Consider the following 19,594-nt stretch of genomic DNA (forward strand, 5'->3'; position numbering starts at 1 on the left):
GGGGCTAAAACGCAAAGACAGATTATCTGAATGGTGGCAGATTAGGAAAAGGGGAGATGCAACGAGACCTGGGTGTCATTGAAAGTTGGCATACAGGTGCAGCAGGTGGTAAAGAAGGCAAATGGTATGTTGGCCTTCATAGCTAGGGGATTTGAGTATAGGAGCAGGGAGGTTTTACTGCAGTTGTACAGGGCCTTGGGGAAGTCTCACCTGGAATATTGTGTTCAATTTTGGTTTCCTAATCTGAGGAAGGACATTCTTTCCATTGAGGGAGTGCAGCAAAGGTTCACCAGACTGATTCCTGGACTGACATATGGGGAGAGACTGGATCAACTGGGCCTTTATACATTGGAGTTTAGAAGGATGAGAGGGGATCTCAGAAACATAAAAGATTCTGACGGGATGGGACGAGACAGGTTAGATGCGGGTAGATTGTTCCCGATGTTGGGGAAGTCCAGAACCAGGGGACACAGTCTTAGGATAAGGGGTAGGCCATTTAGGACTGAGATGAGGAGAAACTTCTTCACTCAGAGTTGTTAACCTGTGGAATTCCCTGCCGCAGAGAGTTGTTGATGCCAGTTCATTGGATATATTCAAGAGGGAGTTAGATATGGCCCTTACGGCTAAAGGGATCAAGGGGTATGGAGAGAAAGCAGGAAAAGGGTACTGAGGGAATGATCAGCCATCAGAATGGTGGTGCAGACTCGAATGGCCAAATGACCTACTCCTGCACCTATTTTCTGTTTCTCTGCCCCCAAGTTCTAGTCTCCCCTATCAGTGGAAACATCCTCTCTGCATCCACCTTGTCAAGCCCCCTCATAATCTTATAAATTTTGATAAGATCACCTCTCATTCTTCTCAATTCCAAGGAGTAGAGGCCAACGTTCCCTCATCAGTCAACCCCCTCATCTCCAGAATCAACCTAGTGAACCTTCTCTGAACTGCCTCCAAAACTAGTATATCCTTTCTTAAATATGGAAACCAAAACTGTACACAGTATTCCAGGTGTGGCTTCACCAATATAACTGCAGCAAGACTTCCCTGCTTTTATACTCCATCCCCTTTGCAATAAAGGCCAACATTCCATTGGCCTTCCTGATTACTTGCTGTACATGCATAATAACCTTTTGATTTCATGCACCAGGACCCCCAGTACTGCAGCACTTTACAATTTTTCTCCATTTAAATAAGAACTTGTTCTTCAATTTTTTTCTGCCAAAGTGCATAACCTCACACTTTCCAACATTATACTCCATCTGCCAAATTTTTGCCCACTCACTTAGCCTGTCTATGTCCTTTTGCAGGTTTTTTGTGTACTTATCACACACATCTTTTCCTCCCAACTTTGTATCGTCAGCAAACTTGACTATGTTCGACTCGGTCTCTTCTTCCAAGTCGTTAATATAGAGTGTAAATAGTGGGGCCCCAGCACTGATCCCTGTGGCACCCCACTAGTTACTGGTTGCCAACCCGAGAATGAACCATTTATCCCGACTCTCTAGTTAGCCAATCCTCTATCCATGCTAATATATTATCCTCAACCCAGTGAACTTTTATCTTGTGCGGTAATCTTTTATGCGGCACCTTGTCAAATGCCTTCTGGAAGTCCAAATACACCACATCCACTGGTTCCCCTTTACCACCCTGTTCGTTACATCCTCAAAGAATACCAGCAAATTTGTCAAACATGAATTCCCCTTCATAAATCCATGCTGACTCTGTCTGACTGAATTATGCTTTTCCAAATGTCCTGCTATTGCTTCTTTAATAATGGGCTCCAACATTTTCCCAACCACTGATGTTGGGCTAACTGGTCTATAGTTTCCTGCTTTTTGTCATTTGTCCTTTTTTTAAATAGGGGCATTATATTTGCAGTTTCCCAATCTGCTGGGACCTCCCCAGAATCCAAGGAATTTTGGTAAATTACAACCAATGCATTCCACTATCCCTGTCGCTACTTCTCTTAAGACTCAGTACCTGTCAGTTTCTGATGTAAGAGTGCGGGTTTTATTCTGCATCTCTCAGTTTCAGGTAGATAAGTGTGGTGCTCAATATGTACCTGTCAGTATCTGGTTTGAGAGTGTGGATTAAAGCTGCAACTGTCAGTAATTGGTATGTGAGTGTTGGTTATATTCTGTACCCGCCAGTCTCTAGCACTAGAGCAAGTGTCGGCTCCCTCTTCACCCCGCACCCCATCCCAGGACACGCCCTCAGCCCCCGGGACACTCACCCTCAGCCCCCGGCTCCCTCTCCCCCCGGGACACTATCCCTCAGCCCCCGGCTCCCTCTCCCCCGGGACACTCACCCTCAGTCCCCGGCTCTCTCTCCCCCCGGGACACTCACCCTCAGCCCCCGGCTCCCTCTCCCCCCGGGACACTATCCCTCAGCCCCCGGCTCCCACTCCCCCCCCGGGACACTCACCCTCAGCCCCCGGCGCTCTCTCCCCCCGGGACACTCCCCCTCAGCCCCCGGCTCCCTCTCCCCCGGGACACTCACCCTCAGCCCCCGGCTCCCTCTCCCCCCCGGGACACGCTCCCTCAGCCCCCGGCTCCCTCTCCCCCAGGGACACTCACCCTCAGCCCCCGGCTCCCTCTCCCCCCGGGACACTCACCCTCAGCCCCGGCTCTCTCTCCGGCCGCGCTCCCTTCGCTGGCTTTACGCCATTTTGATTTTTCCTTCACCAACCGTCAACATCCGGGGATCCGGGACATGCGCAGAGCGCGCTCAGCGAATGAAACGTGATCCATCGCTACTATTGGGTTCAAGCAGCTGATGGACAGTTCAACGGACCAATCGCGGCCCGGCACAGCTGGACGAGCGCCCCGCCCACTCCCACAGTCGGAGGCGGGGCCGCTTCCAGTCACGTGGCTCACGATTTGAATCCGCGCCGCATTTTACCCGTCTGACCGCAAGTGACGTCCGTAACCCAGGAACGCCAGCTGTGTGACGTCGGTAACCTGGCAACCCGTCTGTGTGACGTCACGTAAGCTGACATCAGAAGCGTCGATGGCCGCGAGCCCACAGGATGGCGGTTGGTGCGTTTACCTGTGTGTGTGATATATGTCTGTTATATATGTGTGTCTGTGTGTACGCGTGTGTCTATATTTGTGTCTCTGTTGATATAAATATTGGTGATGGGCCCTTCTCCCTGTTGGTAATTGCAGCAATTAATTTTTATATAAAGATTAATGATACATAGAAACATAGAAAATAGGTGCAGCAGCAGGCCATTCAGCCCTTCTAGCCTGCACCGCCATTCAATGAGTTCATGGCTGAACATGAAACTTCAGTACCCACTTCCTGCTTTCACGCCATACCCCTTGATCCCCCGAGTAGTAAGGACTTCATCTAACTCCCTTTTGAATATATTTAGTGAATTGGCCTCAACTACTTTCTGTGGTAGAGAATTCCACAGGTTCACCACCCTCTGAGTGAAGAAGTTTCTCCTTATCTCGGTCCTAAATGGCTTACCCCTTATCCTTAGACTGTGACCCCTGGTTCTGGACTTCCCCAACATTGGGAACATTCTTCCTGCATCCAACCTGTCCAAACCCATCAGAATTTTAAACGTTTCTATGAGGTCCCCTCTCACTCTTCTGAACTCCAGTGAATACAAGCCCAGTTGATCCAGTCTTTCTTGATAGGTCAGTCCCACCATCCCGGGAATCAGTCTGGTGAATCTTCGCTGCACTCTCTCAATAGCAAGAATGTCCTTCCTCAAGTTATGAGACCAAAACTGTACACAATACTCCAGGTGTGGCCTCACCAAGGCCCTGTACAACTGTAGCAACACCTCCCTGCCCCTGTACTCAAATCCCCTCGCTATGAAGGCCAACATGCCATTTGCTTTCTTAACCGCCTGCTGTACCTGCATGCCAACCTTCAATGACTGATGTACCATGACACCCAGGTCTCGTTGCACCTTCCCTTTTCCTAATCTGTCACCATTCAGATAATAGTCTGTCTCTCTGTTTTTACCACCAAAGTGGATAACCTCACATTTATCCACATTATACTTCATCTGCCACGCATTTGCCCACTCACCTAACCTATCCAAGTCACTCTGCAGCCTCATAGCATCCTCCTCGCAGCTCACACTGCCACCCAACTTAGTGTCATCCGCAAATTTGGAGATACTACATTTAATCCCCTCGTCTAAATCATTAATGTACAATGTAAACAGCTGGGGCCCCAGCACAGAACCCTGCGGTACCCCACGAGTCACTGCCTGCCATTCCGAAAAGTACCCATTTACTCCTACTCTTTGCTTCCTGTCTGACAACCAGTTCTCAATCCACGTCAGCACACTACCCCCAATCCCATGTGCTTTAACTTTGCACATTAATCTCCTGTGTGGGACCTTGTCGAAAACCTTCTGAAAGTCCAAATATACCACATCAACTGGTACTCCTTTGTCCACTTTATTGGAAACATCCTCAAAAAATTCCAGAAGATTTGTCAAGCATGATCTCCCTTTCACAAATCCATGCTGACTTGGACCTATCATGTCACCATTTTCCAAATGCGCTGCTATGACATCCTTAATAATTGATTCCATCATTTTACCCACTACTGAGGTCAGGCTGACCGGTCTATAATTCCCTGCTTTCTCTCTCCCTCCTTTTTTAAAAAGTGGGGTTACATTGGCTACCCTCCACTCGATAGGAACTGATCCAGAGTCAATGGAATGTTGGAAAATGACTGTCAATGCATCCGCTATTTCCAAGGCCACCTCCTTCAGTACTCTGGGATGCAGTCCATCAGGCCCTGGGGATTTATCGGCCTTCAATCCCATCAATTTCCCCAACACAATTTCCCGACTAATAAAGATTTCCCTCAGTTCCTCCTCCTTACTAGACCCTCTGACCCCTTTTATATCCGGAAGGTTGTTTGTGTCCTCCTTAGTGAATACTGAACCAAAGTACTTGTTCAATTGGTCTGCAATTTCTTTGTTCCCCGTTATGACTTCCCCTGATTCTGACTGCAGGGGACCTACGTTTGTCTTTACTAACCTTTTTCTCTTTACATACCTATAGAAACCTTTGCAATCCGCCTTAATGTTCCCTGCAAGCTTCTTCTCGTACTCCATTTTCCCTGCCCTAATCAAACCCTTTGTCCTCCTCTGCTGAGTTCTAAATTTCTCCCAGTCCCCAGGTTCGCTGCTATTGTTGGTAATTCAGTAATTGCCGTTTATGTAAAGTTTGGTAATGGGCCCACCTATCTGTTGGTAATTTTGGTAGTTACTTTTATATAAGAACATAAGAAATAGGAGCAGGAGTAGGCCATAATCAGGGTTTGATTAGAGCAGGGAAAATGGAGTACGAGAAGAAGCTTGCAGGGAACATGTTTCTATGTTTCTATACAGCCCCTCGAGCCTGCTCCGCCATTCAATAAGATCACGGCTGATCTGATCATGGACTTAGCTCCACTTCCCTGCCCGCTCCCCATAACCCTTTATTCCCTTATTGCTCAAAAATCTGTCCATCTCCGCCTTAAACATATTCAGTGTCCCAGCTTCCACAGCTCTCTGGGGCAGCGAATTCCACAGATTTACAACCCTCAGAAAGAGAAATTCATCATCTCAGTTTTAAATGGGCGGCCCCTTATTGTGTGACTATGTCCTCTGGTTTTATTTTCCCCTATGAGTGGAAATATCGTCTCTGCATCCACCTTGTCGAGCCCCCTCATTATCTTACATGTTTCAATAAGATCACCTCTCATTCTTCTGAACTCCAATGAGTATAGGCCCAAACTACTCAACCTATCTTCATAAGTCAACCCCTTGATCTCTGGAATCAACCGAGAGAACTCTGAACAGCCTCCAATGGAAGTATACCCTTCCTTAAATGCGGAGACCAAAACTGTTGTGTATGTATAAAGTATGTACTGTAAGATTAGACCACTGAATGTATCTTCACACTGTATACACTATACCTGTACCACCAGAGGGTGCTACTGGTGGAGACCTAAGGCTCACCTGCACACTGCAGGTAACCAAGTATAAAAGGGAGCGCACCTCACTGTATCCTTACTAAGGAGCTACAATAAATGAACAAAGGTCACTGTCGAGGAAATATTTAGCTTAAATTAACTCAGGCGGAGACTTTCAGAACTGCACTTCGAGAGAATTTATTTTAAAAAGCAAGATATATCTCGGAGAGCCTGCTTGGACCGTACCAAGGCAAAACTCTGTCGTACAAGCAAATTGCACTTATCTTTATACAGAAATTGAATACAGAAATAGAAAAAGAATCTTATTCATTTGTCCTGCGAGTACAAAGGTCGTCTCGGGAGGTACACACTCTATCTGTCCTTGCAGAGTTTCTCTCTGTTCACAGTCTGATAAGCAAAGGCAAAAGGAGACTCCCTTCTAATGCCAGATGGTCACCTAATTGCATCTCTAAGTTTCAAGGCTAAAAAGCGTGGCTATTTTTCTAGTCTTATTATTTCTTTAAGCATAGCAAAAAACAGAATTTAACCCTTCCCTCTAAATTAAGCCAGGTGTTCATAGATTCTTTCTTCCACAGTCACAACAGTTCAAGTACAATACCTTACCTTGTGTTACCTTACTAGAGTGCTTACACACATAACATCTCGCGAGGAGATTATGAATTTCCATGCACAAAATGGCTAACCTTAGCAACTTTCAACAATTCGCTGAGGGGGAAGATTGGGATGCCTTTGTGGAAAGGCTCGAACACGTTTTCATTGCAAATGACCTGGCAGGAGACGACCCGATCTCGCTGGCTGATAAGCGCAGAGCTGTCCTGCTCAGCAGTTGTGGGCCCACAGTCCATGGCCTCGTCAGGGACCTACTAGCCCCAGTGAAGACGACAATCAAAATGTATGCAGAGCTTGTAACACAATAATACAGGAACAGCTCGAACCTAAAGAGAGCATCCTCACAGCCATACATTTGTTCTACGCCCACTGGTGGCCCGAAGGCCAAGAAATTGCAAAATATGCTGCAGACCTGAGACGAATGGCTGCACCATGTGATTTGGGCGACCCTCTCACCGAAGCACTGAGGGACATCTTTGTTAATGGAATCAGCCATGAGTGCCTCCTCTCTGTGGACACTACGGTCACACTGCAGAAGGCAATTAAAGTGAGCCAGGTGTTTCTGGTATGTGAGAGTGGGGTTTATTCTGTACCTGTCAGTTTCTCATATCTGAGTGTGGATTTTATTCTGAACCTGTCAGTTTCTGATGTGAGTGTTGGTTTAATCTGTACCTGTCAGTTTCTGGCTTATGAGTGGTAGTTTAACTTGTAACTGTCAGCTTTTATGTATGATACATGAATATGGGCTTTATACTGTATGTGTCTCTCATATGCGAGTCTGTGTATATTTCTGTAACTGTCAGATTTAGGTATGTGTGTGGGGGTTTAATCTGTGCCTCTCAGTTTCTGGTGTGTTAGTCTGGGTTTAATCAGCACCTATTAGCTCCTGCAATTTGGGTGTATGTTTTAGACTGTATCTGTCAGTTCCTGCTATATGAGCGGGGATTTACTCTGTATCTGCCCGTCTCTGGTATGTGAACGTGAATATCTGTTTTATGTTCTACCTGAATTTGTCTGATATGTGAGTAAAGGTTTTACCTTTCTGATAGGTGTGTGTGGGTTTCACTCTGCATCTGCCAGTTTATGAGATGGTAATATGTCTTTAGCTCAGAAACTGTCAGATTCTGCAATGCAAGTATCAGTTTTACTTTTTACCTTTGTTTTCTGACATGTGACTCTGGGATTTACACTCTACCTGTCACTCTCTGGGCGTGTGGAGTTTACTCTGTGCGTGTCACTTTCATCTATGTGGGTGTGGGTTGTAGATTGTATCTGTCAGTCTATGGTACGGGAGTGTGGGTTTTATTCTGCACCTGTCATTTTCTGGTATATTTGAGATGGCTTAATACTGAATCTCTCCTTTCCTGATATGTGATTATTGCTTTTGCTCTGTATCCGTCAGCTTCTGATATGAGAGTATGGTTTTTACTTTCTAACTTATATATTAAGGTATGTGATTGTGTGTTTTATTCTCTACCTGCCAGTTTCTGGCAAGTGAGTGCGGGTGTTTAATCTACAGGTCAGTTTGATCTGTTTCAATGGTGAAACAGCGTCTGATTCTACTGCTCCTTGTAAGATTCACAATGTAACTCTTGTACTGTGGATTACTGTGGGACTGACTGCTTCTGCTGCCTGTGATAATAGGATTGAGGCTAGTTCTGTGTCTCTGCGCTCTGTGAGTGATAATGTACTTACTGTGTGTGGGAAGGAGCTGCCTGCACTGGTTGACAGTCCGTGTATGCCAGCAGTGTGGATTAACACTGTGTCAGTGTCTATCTGTTTCTGTGTTTGTGAGTAAGTGAGTGAAAATGGATCTGTCTCTCAGTGCGATATGTTTGGACTTTGAAACAACATCTTATTGTACTGCTCCAAGTGATTGTGGGATTCATAATGTAACTCTGGAAATTCGGATCACTGTGGGACTGACAGCTTCTGCTGCCTATGACAATAGGATTGAGACCAGTTTTGTGTCTCTGCGCTCTGTAAGTGAAAATATACTTACTGTGAGTGAGAAGGTGCTGACAGCACTGTTCCTTGTGTTCCGGGTGGAGGAAAGATCACATTTATTCAGGCTCAGTGAAGTACTTCTCTCTGAGAATAATAATACGAGAACAATATTAGTTATGATATGAACAGGTGAGTGGGAGACTATAAAAAGTAAAGTTATAATTAACATGTTTGTTTATAATAAAGTAAAGTATCTGGAGAGGGGAAACCACGATACAAACACCACTGGTCCATGAATAGGACCACCCGATTGAAACAGTTCAGGTTTATATCTCCCACTCCCATGGGACTACTTGTAAAATTCTGAATCTCTTCCTGGAATATAACTATAGTACCTGGGCTGTACAACAATTGTTTTCAGACTTTTGAAACTGAGTTGAGGGCCTGTGTAGTTAACAGAATGTCACAGAGCCCGGATCCTGATGTATCTGAGGGAGCGACAGGCTCTCGATCACCAGCAACATGGTTCTGGACAACTCAATGCACCAAAACAAAATAACCGATGCTTGAAATGTCTTCTCCCACACTCCTCACCTGGTGTCTGCAATAGATAAACTTTGTGAAACTCCTCACATCCTCACCGTCAGGCTGTTTTCCACTGTTCACTGTCCAAGAACAACAGACACGGTGAGATTGGGACTGAATCAGGAACATTCACTGCTGATTTGGGGAAAGAAAGCAGCAATAATTTGAAAGGGCGAGGTGATTTACTTTCACTGTTACCCCACACTGTATACACAACTATTTTAGTAAAACAATAAATCAAGTGCCCCCTTATTAAAGGGGCATTAAAACAGACAAATTTAACTTTGGCATTAAATGGATCAAATTAAAATAGGTTCCCGGGGGTGATGATGCACTCCAGTCCCTCTGGCGCCCACCTCTCACGGAAGGCCACGAGCGTACCGGTGAACACCGCGTGCTCCATCTCCAGGGACACCCTGGCACGAACATAACCGTGGAAGAGAGGCAGGCAGTCGGGCTGAACACCCCCTCGACCGCCCGTGGCCTGGACCGGTTAATGCCTACCTTGGCCATGCCCAGGAGCAGTCCTACGAGGAGGCCTTCCGATCTGCCCGCTCCCCTCCGCACAGGGGGCCCAAAGATCAGGAGCGGGGGACTGAAGTGCAAACGATTAACGAGTGTCATCCTTATGCAGGAGCATTAAGCAAACTCTACCAAGTAATGTTCATTGGTTCATGTGCAACGGCCTCCGGAGAACCATGAGATGCTACTGTAAGTACTGCTTACAACCAGAGTCATCAGAGGACCATTTTATCCTCAAGTAGAAAGTAAGAGACTGTCCACACACAGCCCGAGAATGGCCTCTCCCTTCCCCCACTCACTCCATGTTCCGGAACTAGTTCCTGCTCCACTCTGCCGCTGACAAACAAACAGCCCCCGACGGAATTAAACCAGGAACGTTCACTCCTGGTTAGGAGAGAGAAAGCAGCAATGATTGTAAACAGCAGATTCTGCCCATTCTGTCTCCCTTCCCCCTGGACACACATTGTCCACACACAGCCCGAGAATGGCCTCTCCCTCCCCCGACTCACACCACGCACTGACACTGGTTCTTGCTCCACTCCGCCTCTTCCACACAGCCCCTGAACTCCCCCCTGAATCAGTGCCGGTCTCTGAGCCCATCTGCGGACACGCTCCCAAAGCGCTGCGCTGCGCTGCTGTAAGGAGGCTGCTGCTCGCTGCCTTACCCTGGGGCCGCGGGCTCTCCATTCCCGGCTGTTTGAAACCATTTTCTTTCGCTCACTGAGTGAATGTCGATCACAGGCAGGGCTGGGGGAGGGGAGGGCGCATGCGTTCTTCTGCACACTGGGAATCGACACAGGGGGCGGGGCTGAGCCGCGCATGCGCAGATCTCTGCAATAATTCAGCCTGTAAAAATCAAAGTGCACCTTTCCCAATTTACTTTTATCAGAATCTGACAAAGGAACTGGGCCTGGGGGAAAGGACAGAGAATGATTCAAGCTGGGAGCCTTGTCCCTTGGAGATGCTCAATTTGGGATCATTCCGTGCAGGGTGTTTCTCTCTCCATGAGCCCGTCTTCACAAAGCAATCCTGCAGAAACATCGGAGCGACGAGGGAGTGGGAGTGTTTGCTGGGACCGTGCAGGAGTTAATATCTGACAGAAAGAGTCCGAGATTAGTTTAAACACTCTCACTGTGAGTAATATCGAAGTGTACAATCAAGAGGTTATAGGTAGGGAGGAACTTATTACAATCACTGTCACTAATGAAGTAGTACTCGGTAAAATAATGGGACTAAAGGTGAACAGGTCCCCTAGGCCTGATGGCTGACATCCTGTGGTCTTAAGAAATGTGGCTGTAGAGATAGTGGATGCATTGTTTGTAATCGACCAAAATTCCCTGGATTCTGGGGAGGTCCTAGCAGATTGGAAAATTGCAAATGTTCAAAAAAGGAGGCAAACAAAAAGCAGGAAACTATAAACCAGTTAACCGAACATCTGTTGTTGTGAAAATGCTGGAGTCCATTATTAAGGAAGCAGTAGCAGGACATTTGGAAAAGCATGATTCAATCAAACAGTGTCAGCATGGTTTTATGAAAGGGAAATCATGTTTGATAAATTTGCTGGAGGTCATTGAGGATGTAACAAGCACGGTAGATAAGGGGCAGCCTGTGGACGTGGTGTATTTGGATTTCCAGCAGGCATTCGATAAGGTGCCACATAAGTGGTTACTGCACAAGATAAAAGCTCATGGGATTGGGAGCAATATATTAGCATGGATAGAGAATTGGCTAACTAACAGAAAACAGAGAGTCAGGATAAATGGGTCATTTTATGGTTGGCAAACAGTGATGAGTGGGGTGCCACAGGGATCGGTGCTGGGTCCTCAACTATTTACAATCAATATTAATGACTTGGATGAACGGGCCGAGTTTAATTTCGCCAAGTTTGCTGATGATACAAAGATGGGTGGGAAAGCAAATTGTGATGAGGACACAGTAGATATGCAAAGGGATCTCGACAGGCTAAGTAAGTGTGCAAACATTTGGCAGATAAGAACATAAGAACATAAGAAATAGGAGCAGGAGTAGGCCATATGGCCCCTCGAGCCTGCTCCGCCATTTAATACAATCATGGCTGATCCGCTCATAGACTCAGGTCCACTTCCAGATGGAGTATAATGTGGGAAAATGAGAGGTTATCCATTTTGGCAGAAATAATAGAAAAGAAAGTTATAATTTAAATGGAGAAAAATTGCAACGTGCAGCAGTACAGAGAGCCCTGGGGGTCCTTGTACATGAAACACAAAATGTTTGCATGCAGGTACAGCAAGTAATCAGAAAGTCAAATGGAATGTTGGCCTTTATTGCAAGAAGGATAGAGTCCAAAAGCAGAGAAGTCCTGCTGTACAGGGTATTGGTAATGCCACACCTGGAGTACCGTGTACAGTTTTGGTCTACGTATTTAAGGAAGGATATACTTACATTGGAGGCTGTTCAGAGAAGGTTCACTCAGTTGATTCTGGAGATGAGGGGGTTGAGTTATGAGGATAGGTTTGAGTAGGTTGGATCTGTATACATTGGAGATCAGAAGAATGAGAGGTGATCTTATTGAAACTTATAAAATAATAAGGGGGCTTGACAAGGTGGATGCAGAGAGGATATTTCCACATGGGGCAACTAAAACTAGGTTACATAGTCTTAAAATAAGGGGCCGCCCATTTAAAATTGGGATGAAGAGTAATTTCTTCTCTCAGAGGGTTGTACATCTATGGAATTATCTGCCCCAGACAACTGTGAAGGCTGTGTCATTGAATATATTTAAGGCGGAGATAGACAGATTTTTGATCGATAAGGGAGTAAATGGTTATGGGGAGGGAGCAGGGAAGTGGAGCTGAGTCCATGATCAGATCAACCGTGATCTTATTGAATGGCAGAGCAGGCTCGAGGAGCTAAATGGCCAACTCCTGTTCCGATTTGTTATGTTCTTATGGCCCTGGGCTGCACGATTGCAGATAGTTCAACAGGCAAGCGAGTGATAAATGTGTGACATTGTTTCTCTCACTCTCTGACACTGTCCCGCAGTGTGGGATTAATAATGTGTCTGTCTCTGGTATAATATCAGTGAGAGAGGAGACTGCATCTTCTGTCTCTCGAATGGGAACTTTCAGAATAAAACGGGACTTCACAGGTCAGTCTGAAACTGATACTGTGCATGTCTTCTGTGTCTCACCGCCCTACCTCGCACTCTCCTGTCTCTCGCACAGCCCTCTTCCCTCTCTCTGCCTCTCTGTTGCTATCCCTCTCTCTTGTACTTTTTGTGAAGGCGGGATACTGTTATTTAGCGTGATGTGGAAACACTGTTGGAAGTGCAAGACTGATAATGTCTCTGTTTCTCTCTGGTGCAATACGTGAAGGTGTGACACTGTTACTGAGCGTATTATGGAGACACTGATACAAAGTGTAAAACTGATACTGTATCTGTCTCTGTGTCTTTTCCGCTGGTGCTGTACATTAATGTGTGATAATATTATTGAGAGTAATATGGAGACACAGTTCGGTAGTTTAAGATTGATACTGTGTCTGTCTCTCTGCCGCTCTCTCTGATAGCCATCTCTGGGTGTTGAGTATGGGATGGATAGGGCACCAATTACTGTTATATGTCCCTCATTTTCTGAGGAGAGAGAGACAAAGAGAGGCTGCAGGGGCGGTGAGCTCATAATTTGTATTTTCATGTTAGTCAAACATATTTCTGCATTCGAACAATACAACAACTTAAAAGCAGATATGGGTTAAGCCAGCCACAGCTGTGATTGGCTCCTGCCCCTGAATCTGGGAACAGACACTGTGAGGAGCGCCGGCCTCAGAGTGTTTAACACTTACTGAGCTGGGAAACGACAACTGACCCGAGAATCGGCAGCACAGCCGAGCGGAGAGGAAAACCTGTGCTGGGAACTGTAAATCTGGGAACAGTTTGTGCTGTGAATGTGCAGATTTCAACATTGTGTGAGCGAGAGTGTGTTAAAGGGGCGGGCGTGTTAGACTAATGTCACTGTGTTTGTGTGTCCGCTCTCATCGCCGGATTTCAGAGTCCCTCTTGTGTAAAATTCAAAGATTTCCCTGTCACAGGATCGCCCTGCTGCCCTGCTCAGGCCTGAAGTGGGAATGAATCAGAAAGTTTGATTTGCTTTCAAATTTCAGTCAAAAACAGAGAAAATATCCGCGATCGGCTGAGAGAGCGCGACCAGTGCAGCAATGAAACGGGTTTAAATCGAAATTACTGCCTTCAATTCGGATGGAACTTTCTCGGCAGCAAACATCCCGGTCTTCGGGACAGAAAGAGGCCAGTCTGGGAATGTGGAGGAACCGAGTTGAATTGGAATCGGAGAGTTAGTGAGGAGAGAGAAACACAGAGAGGCTGGAGGGGCCGGGAGCTGACAGCAGGATGTCTCCTCCCCGTCCGCTCGCTGCCTTTAAGTTGCTCTGTGTCGCCGCCTCTCGTTTCATTTCTGACCCAGCTCTGACTGTCAGAGAGATTTTCCAGAGTCGCCGACATGACTGATACTGCAGCCGCCGAAACGGCTCCTCCTGCCGCCGTCGCTCAAACCAAGGCTCCCAGCAAGAAGAAGAAGGCGGCTCCCCGGTCCGGGCCAGCTGGTCCCAGGTTGGGCGACCAGATCCTCAAGGTTGTGGCCGATGACAAGGATCGCAGGGGAACGTCCCTGGCCGCGATAAAGAAGGCTCTGGCGGCCAAAGGCGTCGATGTGGAGAAGCGCGGCTTCCAGATCAGGTCCAGTATCAAGAAGAATGTGATGAATGGTTCCCTGAAGCAGATCAAGGGCACGGGCGCTTCGGGCTCATTCAAAATCGCTAATACTGATTCCCAGGGGAAAGTGGGAAAGAAGGTGAAGAAGCCAGCAGCCAAGAAATCTCCAGCAAAGAAAGCAGCAGCCAAGAAATCTCCAGTAAAGAAAGCAGCAGCCAAGAAATCTCCAGTAAAGAAAGCAGCAGCCAAGAAATCTCCAGCAAAAAAAGCAGCAGCCAAGAAAACGAGCACCAAGAAGGCGCTAACGGCAAAAAAGACAGCGAAAGGGCCGGCTGGGAAGAAGGCGGCAGCGAAGAAGCCCAAGAGCCTCAAGAAAGTGAAGGCGGTCAAAAAGGTGGAGAACCCGAGGGTCAAGGCCACGCCTAAAGCAGCAAAGGCCAAGAAAGCAGCGCCCCCCAAAAAATAAAAAGGCAACTTCGAAACATTTCAACCCAAAGGCTCTTTTCAGAGCCACCCACGCTTCTCAGAAAAGAGCTGATCCCGGAATCAAATAATCCCTGTCCCGGGCTCAGATTCCAGATAGAAAGCATTGAAAATGACTCCGGGATCCCTGGTGACTCGTTGGCATTGGCTGCACCCACCGCGCCCGCAGTGTCTGCACACACCCCTCCCTCAGTATCTGCACCCGCCCCTCCCTCACTGTCTGCACCCGCCCCTCCCCCAGTGTCTGCACCCACCCCTCCCCCAGTGTCTGCACCCACCCCTCCCCCAGTGCCTACAATAAAACACAGAGAATGGGATGTCCAGCCCGGGCCTCACTGTAACTGGGGTTTGAGTACGGCTCCAGTCTCAGTTACTGGTCATTGTCATTTCACAGATTCAGGGGGAAGAGTCTCTGTGAGACGATGGGACTGGCGGCGATATCTCGCCTCACAACTCAAACCCCAAACTCCAGATTCTCAAAATCAGCTGGAATAAGGTGTTTGTAAAGTGCTGAACCGGTCTGTGAGAGGAGATGGAATAAGGTCTGAGATTGACAGGGAACGGACTATATAGGCGGGAATATTCCTGATTGTTAATTGTACCAGGACCTTATTTAAAAGCTTCTGGTCCCTGGAAGCCTTGAATATGAATTCCGAGTCTGTAAGGGTTTGTGCGGAGCGCTGTGTATCGGTTGTATTGTGGAGAAAACAATTTGAAATTGGCGGTTGCAGAAAGCTGGAGGTGGAGCTGGAAGATCAGAGGCGGCGCTCTGCTCTGTCTCTCAATCTTGATTCTGTCTCCTTCCCTGCCGCGCTCTCTGTTTAACCTCTCACTCTGTCTCCTCCCCTTCCCGCCTCTCTCACTCTGCGCTTTCTGAGTCAGGTCGGGGCCGGCTCTATAAAAAAGGAGCCAGGAGGAGTTGGTTCCTCATTCAGCGACAGTTTGAGTGAAGAATCATCATGTCTGGGCGAGGTAAAGGAGGCAAAGGACTGGGCAAAGGCGGAGCCAAGCGGCACCGTAAAGTGCTCCGTGATAACATCCAGGGCATCACCAAACCCGCCATCCGCCGCCTGGCTCGCCGTGGCGGTGTCAAGCGGATCTCGGGCCTGATCTACGAGGAGACCCGTGGGGTGCTGAAGGTTTTCCTGGAGAATGTCATCAGGGACGCCGTCACCTACACCGAGCACGCCAAGCGCAAGACGGTCACTGCCATGGATGTGGTGTACGCTCTCAAACGCCAGGGCCGCACTCTCTATGGATTCGGCGGCTGAACAACTCCACCCTTTCCACCCAGCACAACACCACCCACCGCCTCACAGAGAGAGCAGTGACCTGGGAATGGGTGTGTGGACAATTTGGGTGGGAATTTATTTTAGTTATTTATTTAATGGAAAGTAACACGCCGAGTTATGTAGCGCCTTACACGGCCATCGAACTTGTCAAAACCAATAAAGTACTTTTGCAGTGTAGTCGCTTTAGGAATATGGGAATTATTAAATATTTTAGAACAATAGTTTAATATGAGATCAGAAACTCCGGGTGTCCCGGTCACAATCAGCGGGCGGGGATACACAGTCTCCCCTCACAGATAATCCTGTTATGTTGTGAGCTTTGTGTAAGAATCGGTGAAGCGGGACGGCAGTGGCGGGACGGATGCGGGACTTTGTGTTTACAGGATGCAGTGACCGGGTAATTATTCCCGCCCGCTACAGACCCATCAGGGAATGGGACAGAATTAAAACCGGAATGTTAAAGAGAATGGGATTGGTGATTTATAATGGGGCACCATCGAGGTTATAAAGAGCCGAATTCTTAAATTGCTGGCGGGAAATTAGAGTTTCTTTAATCTCTGTTCGTTGAGACTCTGAAATTGGCGGGCTGTTTGAAATTGACGAACTTGTCAGTTTCATTTCAGTCAATCATGGCCCAGTAATCCCCGCCCTTCCCTTTCGCTCTCGGTGATTGATTGAAACATGATTGGCGGTCGGGTTATGACAAATCACAGCCCAGGGGCGGGCCCTGACAGACACTTTAAAAGGACCATTCCCAGTCCATCTGTCCCAGATTGTGCTGAGATCCGTTCAGAAGATGGCCAGGACCAAGCAGACAGCGCGCAAATCGACCGGAGGGAAAGCTCCTCGCAAACAGCTGGCGACCAAAGCGGCCCGGAAGAGCGCTCCGGCCACGGGCGGAGTGAAGAAGCCTCATCGCTACAGACCCGGCACCGTGGCTCTGAGGGAGATCCGCCGCTACCAGAAATCCACCGAGCTGCTGATCCGCAAGCTGCCCTTCCAGCGCCTGGTGCGGGAGATCGCTCAGGACTTCAAGACCGACCTGCGCTTCCAGAGCTCGGCCGTCATGGCCCTGCAGGAGGCCAGCGAGGCTTACCTGGTGGGGCTGTTTGAGGACACCAACCTGTGCGCCATCCACGCCAAGCGAGTCACCATCATGCCCAAAGACATCCAGCTGGCCCGCCGCATCCGCGGGGAGCGCGCCTAGACTCCCCCTGCCCGGGCTCTAAGCTTTCGCACCAAGTGCAACAACGGCTCTTTTCAGAGCCACCAAATCAGCAAAGGAAAGAGCTCCGACCGGCTCCAGGCAAACTGTCCTGTGTACACACCGTGCTCGTCTTGTGTTACTACAACTGGGGCTTTATGTAGTGCAGGCGGTGATTATCTGGCTTTGATCCAGGTATCAATGCGAGTCAGAAGCCCAGTATACCGACTGCACCCGCCCAATGTGGGGCGCTAACTATAAGTGGGAGATGTTCCACCGATTCTTCCTGGTAACCCATTTTAACCGGTTCTGACACCGGGAATGTAGAGACTTGTCCCAGGAATCCTGACAGTCCCTGTGTTTCAGTGAAGGCGGGGAGTTTAAGCTTTGATTGTACAGTCTGACTCATCATTTTGGGCACTACCATCTGTTGGTCACGAGAGGCATGTTTAGCTCTTTGTCAGCACAGTGGTTCCCTATATCAACCGGGGATTTTCCGGTGGTGTGGGCGGTACATTTAACAACAGCAATGTGCTTGGGGAGCATAAGGGCTTGCAACAAATCAGATCATGGCCCACCCCAAAGGCATACCTAGAGTCGGTATAGATATTGACTTTGAGGTCTTTGGCCAAGATACAGGCTCGGGTGAGGGCGAATAGTTCAGCTTGTTGGGCAGAATAGGCGGTTTCAAAAGCGGCAGATTCCAAGATCTGATTCTCCTGGTTTACGATGGCATATCGTGAGATTCGTGTACCTTCTAGATTAATAGAAGATCTTCCGTCAACATACATAATACAGTCTGGATCTTCAATTGGTACATCAACAAAATCTTCCCTGACTGATGTGGCCTCTTAAATTAAAGATAAACAATCATGACTGGGTTCTTCCTCATCTTGGGGTGGCTCAGTAAGAAAACAGGCCGGATTAATTGCAGTCCAGTGCTGAAAGGTCAGTTTAGGATTGCCTGTGATTTCAGTGGGTTCTGTCGGATAGAGGGCCAGTCCACATTGCCCTGCACTGGGATCTCAATCGGATCAATGGGAGTATAACCCACTTGGGAGTGGTCCTCTGCCCACACATGAGGATCCACATAGTCAGGTATTTGCACATCCCGGCTGGTAGGGTCAGCCTCGTCTATAGCCTGGCGCACAAAACAAATTAAACTTTAAAACATAAAATCAAATTAAAATTTGGTTGCCGGGGGTGATGATGCACTCCAGTCCCTTCGGCGCCCAACTCTCGCGGAAGGCCGCGAGCGTACCGGTGGACACCGCGTGCTCCATCACCAAGGACACCCTGGCGCGTATGTACGCGCGGAAGAGAGGCAGGCAGTCAGGCTGAACGAACCCCTCGACCGCCCGCTGCCTGGACCGGCTGATGGCCCCCTTGGCCGTGCCCAGGAGCAGTCCTATGAGGAGGCCCTCGGACCTACCTGCTCCCCTCCGCACAGGGTGCCCAAAGATCAGGAGTGTGGGACTGAAGTGCAGCCAGAATTTCAGGAGCAGCCCCTTTAAATATTGGAAAAGGGGCTGCAACCTCGTGCATTCAATAAAAACATGGAGCACAGACTCTTCCAGACCGCAGAAATTGCAGGCGGCCTGGGAGCCCGTGAACCGACTTAAAAATTTATTGCACGGGACTGCTCCGTGCACCACCCTCCAGGCCAAGTCACTGATAAATAATGGGAGTACTCCTGCGTAGAGTGCACTCCATTCGGGACCCCTGCCTCCTCCGGATGGCAAGATGATACGCCATGGTGTGTCCGGACGGCAGACGAGGATGGCAAAGTTGAGTGTGCAGGAGCAGATCGTACAGGAAACCCCTCCGTGCAGAACTGAAAGGCACGGAGGGGATTTCCCCGAGGCGGCTCAAGTTGTGAGGCGCCGGCTCCCGAGGGAGGTTCCGATGTTTGGCGCCGATGAGGAATTCCGTCCGGACAGGGGTCAGTTCGGACGGGATCTGCCCACGTGCTTGAGCCTCCTCGACACACCTAACGGAGTCAGGGCCCAGTGCTGTTTTTAGCGACTCGATGGCATCGGCCGCGCGGCGGACGTCGGCCGAATTTAGGTGCCATGCCAGCGTGTCTGGCGCCATCCAGCCCACTCCTCCGCCATCGAGCAGGTACCCCGCCTCACAACTCAAACCCCAAACACCAGATTCTCCAAATCAGCTGGAATAAGGTGTTTGTAAAGTGCTGAACCTGTCTGTGAGAGGAGATGGAATAAGGTCTGAGATTGACAGGGAACGGACTATATAGGTGGGAATATTCCTGATTGTGAATTGTACCAGGACCTTATT

The 19,594-nt window shown here is 48.4% G+C and overlaps 4 protein-coding genes across 5 annotated transcripts in view; 3 read left to right on the forward strand and 1 right to left on the reverse strand.

The window, feature by feature from the left end:
- LOC139248288 (zinc finger protein 665-like) overlaps nt 1–19,594 on the reverse strand; it is a 115,154-nt gene that overhangs the window by 31,964 nt on the left and 63,596 nt on the right. Inside the window, exon 1 of one of the 2 annotated variants that reach the window (XM_070872067.1) lies at nt 8,564–8,652. The exons of the other annotated variant lie outside the window; for it this stretch is intronic. The gene's annotated coding sequence lies outside the window, so the exon portion shown is untranslated. Of the gene's footprint in view, nt 1–8,563; nt 8,653–19,594 lie in introns of those variants that run through there. 2 annotated transcript variants of the gene reach the window in all.
- LOC139248286 (histone H1-like) lies at nt 14,106–14,783 on the forward strand. The gene has a single exon (XM_070872063.1). It carries the CDS (start codon nt 14,106–14,108, stop codon nt 14,781–14,783), a length of 678 nt encoding a protein of 225 aa, XP_070728164.1.
- On the forward strand, nt 15,688–16,201 carry LOC139248314 (histone H4). The gene has a single exon (XM_070872110.1). It carries the CDS (start codon nt 15,760–15,762, stop codon nt 16,069–16,071), a length of 312 nt encoding a protein of 103 aa, XP_070728211.1. The 5' UTR covers nt 15,688–15,759; the 3' UTR covers nt 16,072–16,201.
- On the forward strand, nt 16,889–17,299 carry LOC139248287 (histone H3). The gene has a single exon (XM_070872065.1). It carries the CDS (start codon nt 16,889–16,891, stop codon nt 17,297–17,299), a length of 411 nt encoding a protein of 136 aa, XP_070728166.1.

The sequence above is a fragment of the Pristiophorus japonicus genome, unplaced genomic scaffold (assembly GCF_044704955.1).
Source record: "Pristiophorus japonicus isolate sPriJap1 unplaced genomic scaffold, sPriJap1.hap1 HAP1_SCAFFOLD_29, whole genome shotgun sequence".
NCBI classification, from domain to species: Eukaryota; Metazoa; Chordata; class Chondrichthyes; family Pristiophoridae; genus Pristiophorus; species Pristiophorus japonicus.